Consider the following 24,348-nt stretch of genomic DNA (forward strand, 5'->3'; position numbering starts at 1 on the left):
TGTACTACAGCATGGTGTGTAAGACCATACAATGGTTTAACAGGACTAGTTTCTCAGAACACGCTTGGCATGGTCACCCAATGGAGTTTAGGGCATGTGCTTAGCATCTTATACATTTTGTAAAAGAACCTCTGGATGTGCTGCAGCATTGCTGCAGAGATTGATTGGGGGGGGGGGGGGGGGGGGGGCACCAGTCAATGCTCATACTATACACCACACTGCCTCAAATTGGTCTGAATGGCTGTCAGAGGGAAGTTACTTCTAAAGATGAAGATTTACAAGAAAGCTCCCAGTTTCTGAATATGCAAAAATATTTTATTAGAAGTGCAGGAATGCCATTACATCCTATTAAAGTGCATACATTAGCCCCTCAATGTTGACTAGTTTTGGAAGATTTACCAAACATTTTTAACCAACTTCAGCAATAGATCTGATACACTTGTCATGTCAACCTGCACAATGTGCAGCAACAAGTCAACGACCATGCCAGTCCATTTCAGGTTCCATGAATCCCTTCAAGCAGTTAGTGTATTACACCATAAATATTTAGTTGCACAACTACAAAGGGCCAACAACCGGACCTGGATGGCGTGCTACCTGTCAAAAAGTTATGTGGGGACTCATGGCGTTCATGATAATTGGTGTTCCCTTATGCTGGGGATAATTTACCAATTCTGGAGCGCACAAGTCACTGAAAGCGAGATGCCCGTTAGTCACATTATCAGGGTCTGTCTAATTCACACCACTAGCAGCTGCCTCTTCAGTTTCTGCTCCCATCTTGTTACTCCATTCCACTGAACGGTTACAATACTCCTTTATCTTCTCGTAGCTCCCCTCCACATTCTTCTTAGCCACTTCCAGCAGCTTTGTCACTTCAGAGTCTGAATAGTTGATTTTGAAAGTGGAATATTCATCCCTCAGTTCATTTACTTTACCTGTAAGCAGGAAAAAGAAAGTTAAACTACTACATCTTTGCCACTAATGGTCAAGTAGTATTAAGACATTTATATTGTTATGCGCCAACATATTCCACAGCACTTTACAAAGCACAATAAGACGACAAGGGGAACATAGATAACAAAATGTACAGCAGAGTTCCAAGCAGCACAAATATTGTTACAAAACAGTAAACATTAGGAGGATGACCCTGCCCTTGCAAACTTACACTCTAATGGGTAGTGGGGGACACACTAGGTAAGGGGGTGGAGGATGGATGAGGCAGTGACCCTTTGCCTTGGATTACAGTGTGACAGATAAGTAAATAAGGGCTCTAGAATGTTAAAAGCTTGTCTGAAAAGGTGTGTTTTAAGAGTGCGTTTACGTCATGCTCCAAACCTGGGCATCTTCACAGGCTGTGGAAGAGAGTTCCAGATAAGGGATGATGCTCGTGTAGAGTCCTGGATGAGAGCATGAGAGGTGATCAGCTTAGAGGCCAGGAGAATTTCTTGGGAGGAGCAAAGGTTGTGGGAGGGACATATCTTGGAGATTAGTGAGGAGCTGTATGGAGGAGGCAATTATATGCACATTATGTGCTTAAACATACCACCACTGGTACTGGGAGTTTAATACCTACATTGGTAAGAAGCTTTGCAATACTGGGTGGGAAGGGGTTTAGGAGGCGAATCATGGCTATGAGGGTAACCACTGCACTGGGAGGAGGAGTGTTGCCCATTCCCAGGGCTGGATTTACCATAAGGCACTGTAGTCATGTGCCTACAGGCACCTGATGGAGGGTCGGCCCTTTCCCTTCCTGTAGTGCCTTCCTCCTTCCCTAGGAGTCAGAGCATAAATGAGAGTTTACTTACTCAGCTCTTGGTATTCCACTAACAAGATCTCCCTTCAGTTGGGGCACCACTAGCTACTTAATACCGAGGGTACCTCTTGCTACCTAATGCTAAGGACACCTGTAGCTTCGTATGACAGGTAAGTGAGGAGTGACAGCCAGCACACTAGTGGTGCAGTTCAGTGAAGGTTTGTGGGTTCATGGATGGTGAAGTTTAGGGTGCCAGGACATCCATGCCTATAGGCTCCTGTGATGTAAATCCAGGGCTGCCCTTTGTGGGTAAAAAGCCTTTTTGCGCCAAGCATGCTGCATTGTGATCAGTGCCAAGAACATAATCACTGCCACTAAATGCACACATTACCGGGTTCAGTCCTGACATGCTCTACATACCGGCATCAGAACATGCTGCACTCCATGTGAAAGCCCCACAGGAAACCTAGTGCGATTATATGGTTGACTCATTTGCAGTGGAAATGGCCATTAATGGTGGCAGTGCTTGCTAATGAATGTTGGTGAGCAAGAGGATCATTTGTCATGCTGTTTAAAACCATGGGGGTCATGCAGAAGACTGGTCCTGGCACCAGATGATATCTATCACCACAAAGAAGTTGCCAAGTTGCAAGTAATGTAAAATTAAGCAACCAACTAAATCATTTATAAACACTTTCCTCACTGATTTACATTAAAATTTCACAGGTGGTCACATCTTTACTGCTGGGAAGGCGCATCACTGTGCAATTGTTATTCACCTCTTGAGGACCAGAGGTTTATACCCCTAGTGATCAGGTGATTTTTTTTAAATTTCAGCACTTTGCCGCTTTAATGATTTATTGCTCGGTCATACAACTTGCCACCCAAATGAATTTTACCACCTTTTGCCACTAAGCTCTTTCGGTGGTCTGACTGCTGGAATTTTTTTTTTTTTTTTAAAATAAAACTCCCGATCTTTTAATTAACCCTCCCCCACTCTAAATTAGCCCTAGACAGCGATCTATACAATGCCCATACAATGCCCATGTATGGGATCAGGTTGTGAGTGACAGTAAAAAGGGGCACTACAGCAAAAACTAATTAAAAAAATGTGCAAACAAGTACATTTTCCCCAGAGTAAAATGAGCCATAAATTACTTTACTCCTATAATGCTAACACTTACAGTAGGCAGTAGAAATCTGACAGAAGTGACAGGCTTTGGACTAGTCCATCTCTTCATAGGAGATTCTCAGCAAGGCTTTTATTTATAAAGACTCCCAAAAAAAGGATTTAAATGCTGTCCAGCTTCCCTGCTCACCAGTTTGGCAGAGCAACTTCCATTCACCAAGTGCTTTTGAAAATATATCCCTGAGAAGCCCCTATAAAGAGACGGACTGGTCCAAAACCTGTCACTTGTGCCAGATTTACTACCTACTGTAAGTGACTGCAACATAGGGGAAAATGTATGGCTCATTTTACTCTTAAAATATGTGCAAACCTACAAATAAGTACTTTTTTTCAATTTTACAGTTTCGCTGTAGTGCCCCTTAAAGTGACAAGGCTTACCCCTATACAGTGCTGCGCTAGATCGCAGCCCTGTACAAAAAGGTTTGTCTTAATATTTCAGCCTACCAGCTCTGATCATGGCTGGCAGACTGATGGATCCTTGCTCTGTGCACACTTTTCCCTGCTAATCCCACCCACCGCACTTGACGCCAATTTGTGTTAGGAGGTTTGGAGCTGGTTTAATTACACCTGGTCTGCCAGTGTCCTCTGGGGAGCAATGTTTTGACAGCCTAAGCCTAAAATCACTGGAGAGGAGTTAGACCAGTATACAGTAAAATATATAGGAAGCGTTTGATACTCACAATTAGGTTAAATAACCTGGTTTCAGCATCAAAAACACAAGAGGAACAAATGTTCACTCCCAGACACAGATTTTAAAGGCGGCTAATAGTGCAAATAACTTGCACCTAGTCTCAGGGGCGTAGCTAGAAATGACTGGGCCCCATAGCACACACACACACACACTCTCCTGTAGGAGACTACTCTTCTGGTGTGCAGCTCCTCTCCCTTCATGCTGCATTGTGTGCCCCACTGCCTGTTCTGATTCAGTGACCGGGAACACAGGCAGGAAGGGGGCAGAGCTATGCACAAGAGAGTGGAGCCTCACACAACGCTGAGTGGAGGGGCGGAGCCATAAACACCGCTGCTTTGTGTTCCGGCTTCTGGGCCAGGCCGGAACTATAGAGTAAGTGTCGGGAAATGGGCAGAGAGACAGTGGATGTAACAATAGTCGCATTCCACCTGCCAGCCTCTCTGCAATGGAGGGGGCTCAGGGGTTGAAGCAACTGGACATTTTGAAAGGGCCCAGCCTGGGCTCAGGATTTAAAACAAAAAAACAAATAGGCAACAGGTCAGGTTTTAACATGCAGTTTAGTTAGGGAGGGGCGTTGAGAGGGAAGTTTCTGCACAAGGTGCTCCCTGCTGATCATGTAGTCTGACTGCAACGAAACTTTTATGTCTATGGCTGACTTACAGCACCTGCTTGATTAGCTATTGCAGACTAAGTGCAAGTTAAATGACAGAGTGCTGCCTGGGAGTGAGCATTTGTTCCTTGTGTTTGACAATCAATTTGTGGGGTAGTGTGGGCGAGTCCCTGGCAGTGGCAGCTCCTGGACTCACCTGTGCTCCCACCCTTGTGGTGCATGTGGGTTTGGAAGTTCCAAGTGGGGGCAGAGCTTGGGGCCTGCACCTGTCATGTGCACCAGTGTTTGCTAACTGGATATCCTCAATACTATTAACATTTTGTGGTTCAGTATTAGGGATGATTAGATCAAAATTTGAGTTTGCATACATTTGCAGCTTGAAAATTGATCAATTTAAGCCTGGGTAGGACTTAGTCCATTTCCAAGCTGCATATGAGTTTTGCAAATGTATGTAAATGATGCAAACACTTGCACATCATTACAGAAAAAAAAATGACAGCGCTCACAGGCTGCAACTGGCTTATAAACCATCAAGGGGCGTGTACAGACCCCCAGGGGCTAAATACATGCCTTGAATCCAAATCAGATGCAAAAATTATGCAAATGTAAGTGCTAATTTATGTGCTAGTCCCTAATCTAAAATTTGAATGCAGACTACCACAAGTATACTTAGAACAATTTACATAGAGAAGAGAGTGTAGGCAGCGCTTCCAAATACAGAAGGCTGCACCTGAATTGATTAAGCTGCAGAGAAGTGCAGAGCTCCAATGGACCATATTACACAACATGCATTCAAACAGGTACAGCAATGGAGGGCGTTAGCTTCAGCAAATAATATGTGCACAAATCATTTCCTACTAGACTTCCCCCCCCCCCGGCGTTGACGTGCCCCCTCGGGGAAGACCTACCACTGGTAGCCTGCATCCAATCTGCATTCAAATTTTAGATTAGGGACTAGCACATAAATTAGCACTTACATTTGCATAATTTTGCATCTGATTTGGATTCAAGGCGTGTATTTAGCCCCTGGGGGTCTGTACACGCCCCTTGATGGTTTATAAGCCAGTTGCAGCCTGTGAGCGCTGTCATTTTTGTTTGTCTTGAAGAGATGTGTATACCATTGTATGATAAGTCGCACCAGGTAAGTTATGCTTTTAATGTCAGGTTAGTGGTAGGTCCCTCGAGGGGGCACGTCACCGCCGGGGGGGGGGGGGGGGGGAAGTCTAGTAGGAAATGATTTGTGCACATATTTGCTGAAGCTAACGCCCTCCATTGCTGTACCTGTTTGAATGCATGTTGTGTAATATGGTCCATTGGAGCTCTGCACTTCTCTGCAGCTTAATCAATTCAGGTGCAGCCTTCTGTATTTGGAAGCGCTGCCTACACCCTTTTCACTTGCACATCATTGATCATGCCTATTCAGTATGAAACAGTGGTTCAGTGAACACAAGTCATTTTTACACACACACACACACACACACACTGATTGGCCAGATTAGAGGCCTTTATGAAGAATCAATCCCAACTTCCTCGGGACCTCATGGCTCTGGTGTGGGAGAATTCTAGACCTGATGTGTCTAATGCACTTACATCTGGCATTTGCATTATCCAGGCTTTAGCAGTATACTAACCTTCACAGGTCTGGTTGTTGAAAAGTGGAAAGTGCATCACTGTAGGGGCCCCTTTGTCATCCCCTTCAAATATGTAGCAGCATTGTGATGGGATGTCCTCACTGGTTTCCTTGGTATCCACATTTGGAAAGGGAATCTGGTGTTCCTTGCAGTATTTGGCTGCCAGCTTCAGTGTCTGATTTATCAGAGAAATGGTTACATAGCATTAGTACAGTGCCACCCACGCATCCCTGTTCATAGCAGACTGTATATTATCTTACCCATATAAGATAATCAATCCCCCCCCTGATATACAAAGACAAGTCAGTTGCCTTGCACTCACATCACAGCAGGTACCAGCATGCATCTTGCAAGATGCATGTCTGAAAAAAAAAATCCCTCAGATTAACTCCTAATTTAAATCCATAGGCCTACTCTAGTGTCCTTAACACATTTTTGGAGGGATCTAGTTAACCTGTCAGGTTTTTGGATGTGGCTTGAAATTAGGTTGTCAGGAGGAATCCATGCAAATACAGGAAGAGCATACAGTCTCCATGTAACTTGTGTTCTGTCAGCCCAGGGGTCTGCAACCTTTAATTAAAGAGCCACTTGGACCAGTTTCCGAAAAGAGAAAAAAAACTGGGAGCCGCAAAAACCATTATAAAACAGATATGACCCTAATATGCACAAATTGTTAGCAGATATGTCCCCAATATGCACAAATAGTTAGCAGATATGACCCCAATATGCAGATATGACCCCAATATGCACAAATCGTTAGCAGATATGACCAATATGCAGATATGTCCCCAATATGCACAATCCTACAGCAGAAATGACCCCAATATGCACAAATCCTTCAGCAGATCTGAAAAGAAAAACCCATTTACTCACCTAGTCAGAAGAACTGTCACGATCTCCTGTCCCGACCTCCTTGTGGCGCGCAACTCCCTCGGCTCCTCTTCCTTCCTGACGTCACGTCCTGCCTGCACTACACTGCAGGGCTATGGGAAAATGGCCGCCCGAAGCCCTGCACTGGTCCGGCGGCCTCTCTGATAGGCTGCCGGCCAGCTGGCAGCACACGTCACACGCGCACATGTAACAAGCGCGCCGCAGCCACTGACACTCACTACCGGTGTAGTGTCAGAATGGGCAGCCCTGCAGCACCGGAGCCGCGACTGAGCCGCGGCCTAGGAGCCGCGGCAAAGGTGTAAAAGCCACTTGCGGCTCCGGAGCCGCGGGTTGCCGACCCCTGTGTCAGCCAGATTTTAGGAGCCTGTGGGCTCAGGAGTTCTGGTGCCTTAAACTCTGCCCCACACAAGCACCAGCCCATATTAGGTAGGCTTCCCTCCCCAGACTAGGTAGCCAAATCTTCCCCATATTGGAAGACCCCAATTGTAGTAATTTACCCCCAATATTGGAAGCAATATGTGCTCCCACACTAGTATGTACCTGTCACAAGAGCCCTAGTGGTCTGACCGCACTTAGCCTTCTAAACGGTGCCAGCGCACAGATCGTGCGAACTCTGGTCGCAGTCAATGCGCAGGAACCGTTAAGAATTAGCCGCAGACAAACCAGAAGGGAGCCTGTGAGATACGGGTAATTACAACGTACACACAATTCCACGGTATCTGCCACCACCACTGGTATGGGCCAGTGGACCCGATTTACTGACTGACTAATCCTGCGAATAAAACGGTTAAACACACGCTATTCTGTCTAGCCAACAACAAACAAACAGTAGCGTATCTTCAGAGACCCGGGATCAGTTCTGTGTGTGCTGATAAGCAGGGTAGCGGACAGTGAATGACTTGGATAAAGTCATTTATTCACAGCAATATAAAATATATACAGACAATTATTAAAATCACAATTATTAAGACAGTAATAGCCAGTATGAAATAAAAAGGGAGAATATACTTATGATTTGTGGAAATATGTCCTTTTGTGGGAAAATCATCAAGTCCAAGCAAAACGGTTTCAAGTTCTTAAAGTTCTTGGTTTCAATCAAAGTTCAGCAGAATTCTATGTTCCAGGTTACAGAAGATGCCAATCAAGATGGCCGCTAGCACATGTGTCCTTTGTTTCAGATGGGTCAGCAAAATGGCCACCAGCCCTATGTCCTCTGGCTGGCAGCAGGATGTTCTCATCTGGATGGAATGGGAGGACTCGCAGCCCGCCTGCTGGCCAGGTGCTTTTGATGAAGCTGGTTTGGGGGTGTGGCAATGCCGTCCCCTCTAAGTCACCAACCAATGCCAGTCCATTCCCTCTGAGAGATTTTAGGGCTAAACTTATGAAGTGCTGCAACTCCTGAACCATACACGTTATATTTAGGGGGGGGGGGGGGTTAACAGCTTCATACTTGGTGGAAAAAACAGATTAATATGATATCCGACATGGCTAGTGCAGCAGATCAGGGTCCTGGGTAGATTCATACCTGGGTTGTAGGGGCCCCGGGCCCCTCTCGACTGGTATCAAGAGATCCAGCATGACCCTACGGATCCAATGATATCGCCTCTCATAACCACCCTATTGTATTCTGTAAATGGGCAAAAGATTATATAGTACATTCATTTCTTCCTGCTAAGGCTGGAGCCAGGCTGACTGGAGTCCAGCAGTGTCGGCTTCTTGGGATCTCCCTCTATGAAAGGCCCTGTTGGCTCCTTCAATTAACATCTGAATGTGAGATCAGCTTAGACAAACTGAGTTTACACCTGTGGCTTAATCAGCAGTCACAGGGCCAGTCTTCCTGCCAGCTGCTAACAGGGGAAAAAAACTGCCTATTTAAAAAACCAGGAATGTCAGTCTCTAAATCGCTGGCCTGACTACACTCACGGGCAATCGGCGCAATAAACCGATTGCGTTCTCGTTTCTCACGGCTGTTCCGTGACAGTACCCCTCCGATAGGTAGGGAGAATTTGGTGAGGGGAGCCACCTCCTACACAAGGTGCCTGTAGGCATGAGCCTACTGTGCCTTATGGTAAATCCAGCCCTGGTTCTAGTTCAAATTCAAACCTAGAACTTAAGCACTGCAAAGCATCAGTGCTGTCCACATTGCCTTAAGTACACTGGTTCTTGTATGCCCCTATGTGGTCAGTGACCATTACACTTGTCTCATGGGGGGGGGGGATTGGCTGTTCGAAACATGCGAACAGCCAATTACATGGACCATGCAAAGGGACACAAGAGCAGCCAATGGCTGTTCACTTGTCCCCTTGTGGTCAGTGTACCTCAACCATTTCACCCCAAAGCAGTTTACCCTGACAAGAGCAATCTTCACTTAGTGCTCCCTTTTGCCACTAACTTTACTAATCACTACAAAATGATCTATACCTGGTTTGCCACCAATTAGGCTTTCTGTGCATAGTGCAGTTTACTACTGGTGTGTACACACTTGAAAGATAAGATATCAGACCAATTTTACCACCTTCCATGTAGTAGGAGAGCCATAAAGCCATACTCTACACAGTCTATTCTATGGAGCTGAACTCCTGATCAGGTAAAGTTTGCAAGATGCTGCACACAGATGCTGTACACATTCAACAGATCAGTATCTGCAAAAGATCTGTTCCTGCAGATCAGTCCTTGCAAAATGCATTCATAGTCTATGATATCTGCAGATCCTCATACACACTTTTAACAGACATTCATCTGCAGATCAGATCCACCAGGATGGATTTTCAGATCTGCAGATGATTTTCTGTTAAACAAGGTGTGTATAAGGATCTGCAGATATAGACTATGAATGCATTTTGCAGGGATGGATCTTTTGCAAGAACAGATCTTTTGCAGACACTGATCTGTTGAATGTGTACAGCGTCTTTGTAAGCAGCATCTTCCAAAGATTTACCTGATGGGGAGTTCAGCTCAAAAAATAAATAAATAAATAAAATAAAAGACTAGCGTATGGCTCTCCTACTACATGGAAGGTGGTAAAATTGGTCTGATATCTTTCATGTATCCTTCAAGTGTGTACACCATAAGAATCATTTTATTCTAAATGCATTTTAAAGCGGAATATAACCCTGCATTTCAACTTTGCTCTAAAATATTATTTACAGCATATTATATGCAAAAAGCATTTTTTTTTACTAGACCAGCATTGGAAGGGTTAAACAGGTTTAAAGGTCCGTGGAGAGATATGCAGAAGTTCAGATAGATACATTCTATTTAGTTGAATGTATCTATTGATAAATGTTACACACTTTGGCTGTCCTCCAAGCTCCTTCTCAGTGAGAGAGAGATGAGTCACATTCAACACTTGATACATTTATCTATTTCAGCTTCGGATGCGGATGCGTCTGCAGAAATCTCCAGGAACTTTAAAGCCCTGTGTAACCCTTCCAATGCTGGTCTAGTAAAAAAAAATGCTGGTTGCATATAATATACTGTAAATAATGTTTTAGAGCAAAGTTGAAATGCAGGGTTATATTCTGCTTTAATGGGGGGGGGGGGGATGTTTTCGGCCACTATAGTTTTAAAATGACACTGGCTAAAAACCACATTTAAACCACTTAATTTATGTCCTTATCTTAATGTATGGTGACTATTTGTAAATATAGGTGTACTTTCAGTCCATAATTACAAGCCCCTATATAGTAAAATATACCCTCAAAATACAGATTAAGGCATTTAGCCATTTAAAAAAAACTGTTTGGGGTCTTTGGAAATTAAGGATGAATTTAATTTCTAATTTTATGTGTAAGTGTAATTTGTATGCGTTAGTTTTACAGGAAGTGCTTTACATTTTACTAGCTTTAACCTTGCCGGTTATTCCGAGCTTAGCTCGGGGTAACCTGCGCAGGAGGATTTATCAGGCCCCGCTGGGCCGATTTGAATAATTGATTGCACGCAGCTAGCACTTTGCTAGCTGCATGCATACTACAATCGCTGCTACCTGCTGCGCCACCCCCCCCTCCAGACCCCTTGCGCAGCCTGGCCAATCAGTGCCAGGCAGCGCTGAGGGGTGGATCGGGATTCCCTCCGACGTCTGTGACGTCATCCCACCCCATCACCATGGCGACCAGGGTAGCCCAGCAGGAAATCCCGTTCTGAACGGGATTTCCTGCTTACTCTGATCGCCGGAGGCGATCGGAGTGGGCGGGGGGATGCTGCTGCTCAGCAGCTATCATGTAGCGAGCCCTGGGCTCGCTACATGGAAAAAAAAAAAAAAAAAAAAAAGTTAAGTTCTGTGCTGCCCCCTTGCTGCGGGAATTGGACCGGCAAGGGGGTTAACTTCCTGTTTTTTGAATAGACATGGCCCCTGATCGGTGTCATGTTCATTCCAGGCATTACGATTGCCATGTCCCAGTGGAAAACAGCATTGGGGAAGGTGCATGTGCACAGCAGTGGTGGAAGCAATGCATTAAAATATCCTGGAGCAGTTAAGAAGCTCTAACAGCGGCATGAGTGTTTAATACCTACTACATTCATCATTTTCATACTATACCAGCTGAAAAGGAAAAATGGCTTTTTAACCACAATGTTATTTTGCAAATCTCAGATACAAGATGGTGAAAAAGGGCACCAGAATTTGAGTTTGCTACAAAAGGGCACCCTAGGGTTAGGTACCACCAAGGAGGGCTTTGAGTGAGATTAGGGAGAACTAACAGCCAGATTCTGCACTGCAGTTAAATCGCTTATCTTCTGCTCATTTTCTTATTTTTCCATTCACTTAAATCCAGAATAGAGCGGCAAAAGGATGGTGTGGGAAAAAGAACATGTTGGAAATTAAGCCATCTTAATGGCTCAAAAAGCAAGCTGTGAACTTATAGCATTATACATACATGGGGCTTCCTCTAGCCCCATCTGTATGGATCTCCCACAGCAGTCCTCAGCCTTCTCCTGCACTGGTACTGGGTCCCGTAACTTCCGCCCGTCTGCACAAGAGAAGAGTGCCCTCTACATATCTTTTCCAGCAGTAATCTGTAAAGAACGCACTTCCCTTGCGTCAGACTAGCTAAGACTGGAGGAAGTTCTGGAACCAGGTTCTGGCTCAGGAGAAAGCAGAGGACGGCAGCTTGGGAGCGATCAGTGCAGATGGGGCAGAGGAAGCCCCAGGTATGCATAACACATAGGCTCAACTCTGGTACACTTTAAGCCCTTATCTCTAATAAGTTACTAGTACCTGTTTTTAATATAGAAAAAAAAAAATGCATGCTTACCAGGAATGGATCTCCAGAACTGAAGTCAAATGAGAGGATGAGATCTACTTTGCGATGAGGACGCAGCATTAATGGGTAAGGAGTATTGATAAATAAGCCGGCATCCACTAAACACATCTCCTGTTCATTGATGAGTTTGGGGCAGAGGTCTTCTAGAATATATAACAATATACATTTATGTAAGCCTCATACTTTTAATCAGTTTAAAGTTCTGCTTTGAATGAAAGCTAAACAAGATGGGACCTCACCCATGCCAGACAACAGCCTTACACATGTGAACATATCTGGCTGCATAAGGTCAAGCATGTAATTAGGACGTTTCGTTACAGGGACACCGAGCAGTGCAGAAACTATGGAAAGATGCATATTTTAAAGCCCTTTCTCCTCTTTCCAATGATATATAAACCACCGCCCTACGCCTTTTAGTTTTCACTATTTTCGTGATTGAAATTGCCGCGGCTTCGATCGTGAAAATAGAGACAACTAAAAGGTGTAGGGTGGCGGTTTAGGTGTCGCCAGAAAGGAGAAAGCTTTAAAATGATATCCAACTTTCCATAGTTACATTGTATTACGCAGGACGACTTTCTGCTGAATGGAGCTGCTGACTGAGAAAAAAAAGTCGCCCTGTGTAATACAATGTAACTATGCAAAGATGGATATCATTTTAAAGCTCTTACTCTCTGGCGACACCTAAACCCCCGCCCTACGCCTTTTAGTTCTTTATTTTTGCGATCAAAATCACGGCAATTTCAATTGCGAAAATAGTGAAAACTAAAAGGCGTAGGGTGGCGGTTTATATATCATTGGAAAGAGGAGAAAGCTTTAAAATGATATGCATCTTTCCATAGTTTCTGCTCTGCTTGGTGTCCCTTTAAAGATTTATGTAAATAGGGAAATTTAGGAAGCTTAAGTAGAGATGGCCCAGCATATAGTTGGCAAACAGACATTAACACATTTGATGTGAACATATGGCAAGTTTAATTCTCCCCTATACCTAATTGAGCCCCAAAAAAAAATCCTCACCCCAGAGAGAGATGGCAGCCAGCTATCCCTCCCACACCCATCAGCCAGCACAGCAGCCATTTTGCGGTCTGTATGCTTCTGTGCAAGGCACATCAGGGAGAGTGCCGCTGACAGGAATAGTGTTAGGCCTTTGTTCGGTGTCCCTAATGGAGTTTGCTGCTACAGTACCAATTCAGCATCAACATAACCCCCAGAGCCCTTCTGAAGGCTGTATTTTGATATTGAGATATTGCTCAGCATGTCCACACAGTGCACTTTAGCTGTTGCAGACAGGTGCAGTCAGTGCTGGGTGCTACAGTAGTTCATGCTTCTAAGGGCTGTCTTTTTCTTGCTATTGTTCTATTGCAATTCTGTGTCCAGTGCAGCCATTAGCTGTTGAAACAGGTCTGCTTGTCTTTGTGCACTGACCATAAACAAATCCTTCACAACCACTACTGGCATCTAGTATCCACTACTGCCCCCTGTATAAGGCCTCAGAGCAGAATCAGTGTTTTTTGGTCACTTAGCTGTCATTGAACTACCTTAGCCTGACAATAAGGTCTGCCTGTGCTCCTGGAAACGTGCGCACAGTGGTCACTATGCAAAGATTGCTGTTGCAACGTTTCATCAGTGTGAACTGGACTTACACTACCTTATCACTGTATGCATGTCGGATGTTTTAAAGTATTTAACTCCACAAATTTTGAAATGTGATGTCTGCCCTTTAGGGAGATTAAAATACATGACTGTGCCAACTATAATTTCTGGTGGTACTTTTGCCATGGATACCCCTCCGGCATACCATGGTCCAGGCATTAGGCCCCTTGAAACAACTTTTCCATCACTTGTGGCAACAAACTGTCCCTATAAGGGAAAAAAAAAAAAAAAATTAAAATTGATGATCGCTACATCATTAGTCCCAAGTCTATAGGTGAAGATGTGACTAGCTTCTCTTTTGAAAGTGTTCCTGGATTCTTGTTTGCTCCCCACAACTAGGCAGATAATCTAAGCTGGCACACTACAAACAATACCTTGGAATAATGATCAGCAAGAACCTTATGCTGGGTACACGTTGCGATTTCCTGCTCGATCGATTAAATTTCCAACATGTTTGATTGGGTTTCGATAGATACTTACTAGGGGCTTCTACCAGCCTCTTGCTTACAGCCTGTGCCATCCTGGAACTATCCTCCGGTCACCTGGCCTGGGCCGGCTAATTTTCGGTTTACACCAACTGGTTGATATATACTGAGTCTGTATGGCCCTGGCTGTGCATGTTGCTGGGAGCATTCTGCACAGTATGAGGTCTCCCAAGTACTGCACAGGGTGCTCCATTGGCTAGTAGAAGCTACTCTCTAACACTGCAGGGTGGCCTCCTGAGTGTGTCCCAGTGGCTGCAGCTCTTGAGCGCTTTGAGTCTGACAGGAGAAAAGCGCTATATAAATGTTCGGATTATATAATACCAGACAAGAGACTACTAATTTGGTGAGGTAACTACATGGTCATGTTACATAAAATGTCAATCCACGGGGCTATGTTACAAAGACTGATCACATTTGTAATATTGACTAACCTTTTATATTTTAATTCATGAGATTAACTAAAAGTTTCATACATACCTTAGGCTTCCTCCAGCCCCATGCGAACAGATCGCTCCCACACCGCCATCCTCAGCCTACTGTATTGCCGGTACCAGATCCCGTAACTTTGACCAGCCGTGGTCAGTCTGCGCAAGAGAAGTGCGCCCTCTACGTATCTCTCCAGCAGCTTCCAGAGCATATTTCTCTTGCGCAGACTGGCCACGACTGGCTAAAGTTACGGGACCCGGTACCGGTGATACAGAAGGCTGAGGACAGCGGCGTGGGAGCTATCCATGCACATGGGGCTGGAGGAAGCCCCAGGTATGTATAAAACTTTTAGTCAATATTGTCTCTGGTTTCCTTTAAGTATATAGAAATGACTGTTACTTACCTGCTCAAAATGTCCACCTTACTCTATAGGAAAAAGACAAATTTACTGTTGTTTACACATAAACAGATGGTAAAAGTTACAGTTTGCATTTCACAAAATGTTGCTGTGGTCAGACATGACTATAGTTTTCAAAATGCTGTTATACGAGGCTAGGGGCGTTTTTTGACCATTTTCGTGCCTCAGTCCCCTTGTGTCACCTCTGCCCCTGTATGTCCCTCTGTGCCTCCCATTTAAGGTTCATAAATTCAACATCATGCACCTTGGACATGCTAATGGCAAAGCACCATATAAAATAAATGACATATGGCTGGGAACAACAGACTTGAGGGAAGACTTAGGAATACTGATGATGATACGTTGAGAAATCACATGATGCATATAACTCCACTTTTAAGGCCATATCTAGAGTAAGAAATACAGTTGTGGGCACCACCCTACAGGAAGACATTAAAGTTTTAGAACAGGTACAAAGATGGGCAAAAAAAATAATCGAACAGATGGAAGGTCTCACTTGCCAAGAAAGGTTAGACAAACGAGGGTTACTTAGCTTGGAAAAGATATGCAATGTAAAAGCTTGGCCAATGAGTTTTCGTCTGTAAGTCTGAACAGAGGTCAAGAGTACATGATCTACGCATGACGGAAAATAATTTGACCATCCATTTAGAAAGGGGTTCGTCACAATAACGGTGGTTAAGATGTGGAATATCTCTCTATAGGTAGCAGTTTTCACAAATGTATACAGTATTTGCATTCAAAAGGGTCCTGGGTACGTCCCTTGCCTTAAAGGGCAGGTACGATTGCTAGTTGTGGAAAGATGATACCTTGATTCAGTCATAGAGTTTTAGACTTTATTCACTACATTGAGGTGTAATAAGGCTCAAAAACTTAAACTAGATGGACATTTCTATCTGGGCCATGAGGTTCAGCAAATATAAATACCACAATCCACCAAATACAGTGCATGCGGAAAGTATTCACAGTGCATCACTTTTTTCCACATTTTGTTATATATTGTTATGTTATGTTTTTTCCTCAAAATGACAACGTAAAGAAAATTAACTTGAGGTTTTGGTAAATGTATTCGTGTAACGATTGGTGTCAGCACGCAGACAGAATCTGATTATTGGTGATCTGCAGCATCACCAAGAATGCAGATATATACCTGATTATTGATGATCTGCAGAATCACCGATAATACAGATATATTGCTAACCTCTGGACACCTATAGGTATGTGAGTGTTTGGGGTAACAGTAATACTTTGAGTGATGCACCTGCTGAGCAGGCGATATAACAGTAAAGAGACACTGCTCTGGGAGCACAGGAACCTTCCATCAGCCTGAGGCTCTCCAAGGGGAGGAGTCAGGCTGGAGACAGGAAGGGCCAGAGAGTGAGTGACACCTAAAGGTGGATGTCACTATCTGATCTGGAGACTATCTCTTAAGGGGAGAGATAGCTCTCGAGGTCGGGCACGCCGGGTCAGCAACACACTGACAGATAACGTACAAAGACAGAAGGCTGATTCGGTATCCAAGTCAAGCAGGGTCTGGCAACGGAATATCAGATATGCGAGGTACCGAATCAGAAGACAGAGGAGTAGTCAGAAAAGCTATAAGTCATAACATATATCAAACAATGCCTATGCTGGGTGCGAGGTCCTTGGTCTCAGCACCCCGGAACTAGTCTGAAGTATACACAGATGATAGTACAGTTCCCTAAGCTGGGTGTGAGGTCCTTGGTCTCTACACCCTGGAACTAGCTTGAGGTATAACACAGATGATAACACAGTTCCCTAAGCTGGGTGTGAGGTCCTTGGTCTCTACACCCTGGAACTAGCTTAAGCATAAACAAAATACAATTCAAATAATCTGGCTAAGTGTGAATTCCCAGGTCCACCTGGTTCAAACACACTGAAGGATCTGACTAGGTCTGAGTGCTTCCACGTAGTGATCGCAACGGCAGACAACTTGCAAGTGACCAGCAGGAACTATATATGGAGTAGTGCTCTCCAGCACCACCCCTAATTGCTCAACCAATAGTATCCTGCTCTGGAGTCAGCTGATCGGCGTGGTCAGCTGACTCTTCCTGCCTAGTATAAGAATTCTGCCTCTCAGCGCGCGCCCGTGTATTCCTAAGCCTATGTGCACTAACAGACTCAGCCACACCAGACACACGCTGCCGCATGCAAACCGCCGCACTGGACGCGGAACCAGCCGCCTTACTGTTGCTGCATGCGGCGGCTTTTCCGCGTTCTGCCCTGCTACCAAACACACGCTTCCGCGTGTAAACTGCCGCACTGGACGCGGAATCAGCAGCCTGCTCAGTAGCACATGCGGCGGCTTTTCCGCGTTCTGCCCTGCTACCAGACACACGCTTCCGCGATCTCTCACAATTAGAAATAAAAAACTGTACACATGTACATACAAGTATCCACAACTTTTGCTCAATACGTTGTCGATGCACCTTTGGCAGCAATTACAAGTATTTTTGAATATGATGCCTCAAGCTTGACACACCTACCATTTGTCAGTTTCCCCCATTAAACTTTGCAGCACCTCTGATGCTCCATCAGGTTGGATGGGAAGCATTGGTGCACAGCCATTTTAAGATCTCTTCAGAGATGTTTAATCGGATTCAAGTCTGGGCTCTGGCTGGGCCACACAAGGACATTCACAAATTTGTCCTGAAGCCACACCTTTGATATCTTGGCTGTGTGCTTAGGGTTGTTGTCCTGCTGAAAGATGAACCATCGCCCCTGTCTGAGTTCTAGCCCTGCCTGGATCAGGTTTTCATCCAGGATGTATCTGTAAATTTCTACAGTTGTCTTTCCCTTTATCCTGACTATTCTCCCAGTTCCTGCAGCTGAAAAACATCCCCACAGCATGATGCTGCTACCACCATGCTTCACAGTAGGGATGGTATTGGTCTGTTGATGAGCAACGCCTCAAGTGACACCTGGTATTTACACCAAAGACTTCAATCTTTGTCTCATTAGACCAAAGACTTTTGTTTCTCATGGTCTGAGAGTCCTTCAGGTGCTTTTTGGCAAACTTCAGGTGGGCTGACATGAGCCTTTTACTAAGAAGTGGCTACAAAAAGTTCAGTCACTAAGGTAACTATTTATGTATTTTTTTTAATGGTATATTTTTAAGATATGTACATTTTTTATTTTGGCAACTATGGGGGAAGTATGGGATACATTTTAATGGGGAATGTATGTATTTTTTTTATTAAATTAATGTATGTTGGTGTAATGAACTGAACAGTACACAGGGGAAGTTATGTGTGAATGCTTTTCTTTCTCTTTAGTCAATGACCACAGCATCTCATTGATGCCATAATCATTGATTACAGGCACTTAAATCGGTGTATGGAAAGCAAGCGGGAGCGAGCACAGTGGTGATCTTGGGGGAGGCGTATATCTATGTCCCTGTGTGGGAACTGAAGTCCTGCGGGTGTAGGTTTACTGCCTCAGACGGAATAAGTGGTAAAGGTGCCTGCACACATCCAATTTTGATTGGCCAATTGTATCACCTCCATGTAGTATGAGGTCCAACAGATTTATAGATAATACTATGGGCATATTGTTCAGGTAAGCTCTTGTACTACATGGAGTGGTAAAGTTGGCCAACATTGGATGTTTGTACAAATTTTTAATGTGGGCTAAAATGATTAACCGCTTGAAGACTGCAGTGCTAAACCCCCCTAAATACCAGGCCATTTTTTACAATTCAGACCACTGCAGTTATAACTGTTCATTGTTCAGTCATACAAATTACCACCAAAACAAATTTTACCTCCTTTTCTTCTCACTAACACAGCTTTCTTTTGGTGCTATTTGATTGCTGCTGCGATTTTTAGTTTTTATTATATTCATCAAAAAAGACATGAATTTTGTCAAAAAAAAAGATTTTTTTAACTTTCTGTGCTGACATTTTTCAAATAAAGTAAAATTTCTATATACATTTTGTCCAAATTTATTGTGCTACATGTCTTTGATAAAAAAAAAAATCCAATAAGTGTATATTTATTGGTTTGGGTAAAAGTTATAGCGTTTACAAACTATGGTGCCAAAAGTGAATTTTCCCATTTCGAAGCATCTCTGACTTTTCTGAACATCTGTCAGGTTTCATGAGGTGCTAAAATTCCAGGATAGTATAAATACCCCCCAAATGGCCCCATTTTGGAAAGAAGACACCCCAAGGTATTTGCTATGGGGCATGGTGAGTTCATAACAGATTTTATTTTTTTTGTCACTAGTTAGCAGAAAATGACACTTTGTGACAAATTTTGTTTTTTAAAAAGTGTTTCCATTTCTGCTAACTTCTGACAAAAAAAAATTAAATCTTCCACAGACTCACCATGGCCCTCAGTGAATACCTTGGGGTGTCTTCTTTCCAAAATGGGGTCACTTGAGGGGTATTTATACTGCCCTGGCATTTGGGGGGGGGGGGCTAAGTTGTGATAACCCCTGTAAAGCCTAAAGGTGCTCATTGGACTTTGGGCCCCTTTGCGCAGCTAGGCTGCAAAAAAAGTGTCACACATGTGGTTTCACCATACTCAGGAGAAGTAGGATAATGTGTTTTGGGGTGACTTGTCACACATACCCATGCTGGGTGGGAGAAATATCTCTGTAAATGACAACTTTTTCCATTTTTTTACTCTAAATTGTCAATTTACAGAGAGATTTCTCCCACCCAGCATGGGTATGTGTGGAAAGACACCCCAAAACACATTATACTACTTCTCCTGAGTACGGCGATACCACATGTGTGACACTTTTTTGCAGCCTAGCTGTGCAAAGGGGTCCACAGTCTAATGAGTACCTTTAGGATTTCACAGGTCAATTTTACTCATTTGTTTTCCAGACTTCTCCTCACAGTTTAGGGCCCCTAAAATGCCAGGGAAGTATAGGAACCCCACAAGTGACCCCATTTTGGAAAGAAGACACCCCAAGGTATTCCATGAGGGGTATGATGAGTTTATGGAAGATTTTATTTTTTGACACAAGTTAGTGGAAATGTTTTTTTTTTTAGTTTTTTCTCACAAAGTGTCATTTTCCACTAACTTGTGACAAAAAATAAAATCTTCTATGAACTCACCATACCCCTCACGGAATACCTTGGGGTGTCTTCTTTCCAAAATGGGGTCACTTGTGGGGTTCCTATACTGCCTTGGCATTTTAGGGGCCCTAAACAGTGAGGAGTAGTCTGGAAACCAAATGAGTAAAATTGACCTGTGAAATCCTAAAGGTACTCATTGGACTTTGGGCCCCTTTGCACAGCTAGGCTGCAAAAAAAGTGTCACACATGTGGTATCACTGTACTCAGGAGAAGTAATATAATATATGTTATGGTGTCTTTCTACACATACCCATGCTGGGTGGGAGAAAGATCTCTGTAAAGGACAACTTTTTCCATTTCTTTACACTAAATTGTCAATTTACAGAGATATTTCTCCCACCTCGCATGGCTATGTGTAAAAATACACCCCAAAACACATAGTAATACTTCTCCTGTGCACGGCAACACCACACGTGTGACCCTTTTTTGCAGCCCAGCTGTGCAAAGGGGCCCAAAGTCCAATGCGTACCTTCAGGATTTCACAGGTCAATTTTACTCATTTGGTTTTTAGACTACTCCACACGGTTTAGGGCCCCTAAAATGCCAGGGCAGTATAGGAACTCCATAAGTGACCCCATTTTGGAAAGAAGACACCCCAAGGTATTCTGTGAGGGGTATGGTAAGTTCATAAAATATTTTATTTTTTGTCACAAATTAGTGGAGATTGTTTTTAGTTTTTTCTCAAAAAGTGTCATTTTCCACTGACTTGTGAAAAAAAATAAAATCTTCTATGAACTCATCATACCCCTCATGGAATACCCTTGGGTGTCGTCTTTCTAGAATGGGTTCACTTGTAGGGTTCCTATACTGCCCTGGCATTTTAGGGGCCCTAAACCGTGCGGAGTAGTCTGGGGGGGGGAAAAGTAAAATTGACCTGTGAAATCCTAAAGTACTGTGTTTGTTACTAATGTGGCCAACTATAACAGTAGTACTGTGAACAGCATACCTCCCAACTTTTTGAGATGAGAAAAAGGGACACTTAAGCCACGCCCCTGCACACCCCTAGCCACACCCTCACCATGCCTCTAGTCACGCATACCATAAAGATTTCATAAGAAACATATGTTGTTTTTTAATTCAAACCACACTGGTCCTTTCTATCCTGGTTCATTTTTCTTCATAGTAACATTTTAAAATTAGTAATATATCAATTTAAAGGATGGGAATAAAGTTTAGAGTCAATCAAACACATTTTTAGTATAGAAATATATATATTTGCATAGAAAGAGGGACACAGTCCTGAAAGAGGGACAAATGAGGATGAAAGAAGGACAGAGGGACAGGGCTCCCAAAAAGGGACTGTCCCTCCGAAAAAGGGACAATTGGGAGCTATGGTGAACAGCTCTAAGTGGGTATCAGTGGGCTGTGGAGTTTCACATACAGAGATATGCAATAGTTCTATCAGAATACAGTGGGGAAAAAAATTACTGGAGTGGTACTGTGCCTGCAACTGTGGCAACAGCAGTAGTGTACACTTAGCTCTGGGTGTCAGTGGGCTGTGGAGTGTCACACACAAAATAAAAAACAGGAGACCGATGTGCTAGCCCTCAAAAGGGCTACTTGGGGTGCTTTCAGCAAGTAGTTAGTGAGGAACTAGAACACCGGCCTAGCTAATGCTTTTTTCTACCTATCTGCAGCAAGTCTAAACCTGCTCTCACTAACAGCAGCCAGCAGAGAATGAATCCAATATGGCCACCACAACTGCTTTTTGATAGGAGGATGGTAGGTCCAGGAGTGGGTGCTAGCTGATTGGCTGCCATATGTCTGCTGACTGTGAGGTAAAGAGTCAAAGTTTAGCTCCATGATGATGTATAGGGGGCAGGTCGAACATGCCAAATGTTCGCTGTTCACCGCAGATGCGAACATCGGAAATTCCTGGCCATCTCTACTCCTTTGTTGTACTAGCCTAGGGACAGCAAGATCATCTGCCAAGCTTTTGGATTGCCCATTGATGTATTTATATACAGTAGGTTAATCTGCTCACCTCTTGTTGCCTTTTTTCCAAGCTAAATAAGCCCAGTTTGTTCAACCTTTCGTGGTAAGGGCCCTTTTCCACTGGGAAGCGCAATCGCAACCAAAATCACACTGAGTGTAACCGCGCAACCCACACAACCCAATTTTCACTACCCACGATTTTGTAATAAGCCTCTGGGAATGGACAGCGATCCCAGCGAGAATCGCGCAGCCCTACGATTGCGATTCAGGAAACAACAACACACACAAATGGGAAAAGAGCACCGCTATTTACGTTTATGTTATAGCGGTGCTCATTGTGATCAGCAAAACGGCTGGGATTCATTTACCGAAGTGGATCGCAGCTAGTGGAAAAGGGCCCTTAGTGAGATCTTTCATCCCTCTGATTCATGTAGTTGCCCATCTTTGTACCTGTTCTAGAATATCAATGTCTATTTTATAGTGAGGTGCCCAAATCTGTATTCCATACTTCAGATGTGGCTTCACAATTGATTTATACAGAGGGAGTAGTATATTTGCATCTCAAGATTTTATTTTCCATTTTATGGACCCAAGAATTGTATTTGCTATAGCTACTGCTGCTTGGTATTTTATTCAAATACTTAACTTGTTATCAACGAGTATCCCCAAGTCCTTTTCCAAGTCTTATGTTCCCAGCTATATGCCATTTATTTTATATCATGCTCTACCATTGGTACATCCAAGATGCAGGACTTTACATTTCTCAATATTAAATTTCATCTGCCATGTGCTTGCCCATATGGCCATGTTGTCAAGATCCTGTTGCAATATTTCACTATCTGTCCTAGAGTTAGACATTCTAACATTCTATAATTAGAACGTCTTAGACATTCTACATAATGTTGTATCATCTGCAAATATGGGTACATTTCACTGTATTCTGTCTACTAAATCGTAAGTAAACACGGTTAAATGAAATTAATTTAACTAAGTATTGAACCTTGCATTACACCACTGCTAACAGTTTCCCATTTTAAGTATGTTCCGTTTGCTTCCAACTTACATTTTACACCTCTCATTCATCCACTAATAATTTTATTCCTACTTATCACACCAAGAGTATTTATATTTTTGAGGGGTGAGACAAACTAGGCTTACTGTGGGTGGTACTTTTTGCTAATAATTATTTTATTCCTTATGCATTGTAAATAGAATAAGAAAAATTGTAAAAAGTTATTATTTCTCAGTTTTTAGCCATTAAAAAAGTGCTACTGTAGATAAAACCTACACATTTTATTTGCCCATTTGTGCCGGTTATAACAACATTTAAATTATGTCCCTTGTACAATGTATGGTGACAATATTGTATTTGGAAATAAAAGTGTATTTTTTGCGTTTTGTGTTTCTTTATACTATATAAATAATTACAAGGTCTTTTTTTTCAAAAATAATAGTGATATAACCTCATTACATACATATTAAAAAGCTGAGTCCCTAACATAACTATGCTATCACTTTCTTTCCTTTTTTTTTAACAAGTGTTCTATTTTAGTAACTATGGGGGAGGGGAGTAGAAGGGGTTAATAACTATTGGGGATTTATATATATATATATATATATATATATATATATATATATATATATATATATATATATATATATATAGTAGAAGTATTATTACTTTTGTCCACTAGCTGTGAACAGTACACAGGAAGTGTTGTGTATGGGTGTTTTTACTTTTATTTTATGAATGATCACAGGTATCTCGCTGATGCTGGTGATCATTCATAACAGACACTTTGATCAGCTTTAGAACACATTTCCATACACTGATGATGCACACGTGTGCACAATTGTGCGCAGTGAGGAAAACGGAGATGCATATCTGATCATACGTGTACCCGTGCGCATTCTCGTTGCCATCCCACCAGTCAGTAATCAGTGAATGGGAACATATGTTCCCAAAGCATCGCAGCTTGATGAATCAGGCCCAATATGTAGTACAGTATGTAATAATTGTTATAATAATGTAAATAAAGTGTAAATGAAGTCACTCACCTCAGCCATCTCCATTAAAGGTGATCAATAAATGTTTCTAAAACACAAGAGAGATAAAAGACGTTAATTGTGATAAAAAACAAACCTGTGCAGAGAGACTTCTATACTTAATGTAGATGTATAGCCTAACTATACATACAGTGACAATAGACTGCACTGATAAGCTGATGAATGTCAGCGTGAGCATGCAGGGAGAGTGGAAATTGTTATTATTATTATTTAGTATTTATATAGTGCTGACAT

At 43.0% G+C, this 24,348-nt stretch overlaps 1 protein-coding gene across 1 annotated transcript in view; it reads right to left on the reverse strand.

Moving 5' to 3' along the window:
- Positions 1 to 359: 359 nt before the first annotated feature.
- Positions 360 to 24,348, reverse strand: part of LOC137570393 (cytosolic phospholipase A2 gamma-like) — a 130,507-nt gene continuing 106,518 nt past the window's right edge. Inside the window, exons 15-17 of the mRNA XM_068279075.1 lie at positions 12,018 to 12,169; positions 5,875 to 6,049; positions 360 to 935 (exon numbers count right to left, since the gene is read on the reverse strand). Coding sequence (XP_068135176.1) covers positions 733 to 935; positions 5,875 to 6,049; positions 12,018 to 12,169 — 530 coding nt within the window. The 3' untranslated portion in view covers positions 360 to 732. The remainder of the gene's footprint in view (positions 936 to 5,874; positions 6,050 to 12,017; positions 12,170 to 24,348) is intronic.

Source organism: Hyperolius riggenbachi, chromosome 4 (assembly GCF_040937935.1).
Source record: "Hyperolius riggenbachi isolate aHypRig1 chromosome 4, aHypRig1.pri, whole genome shotgun sequence".
Taxonomy (NCBI): Eukaryota; Metazoa; Chordata; class Amphibia; order Anura; family Hyperoliidae; genus Hyperolius; species Hyperolius riggenbachi.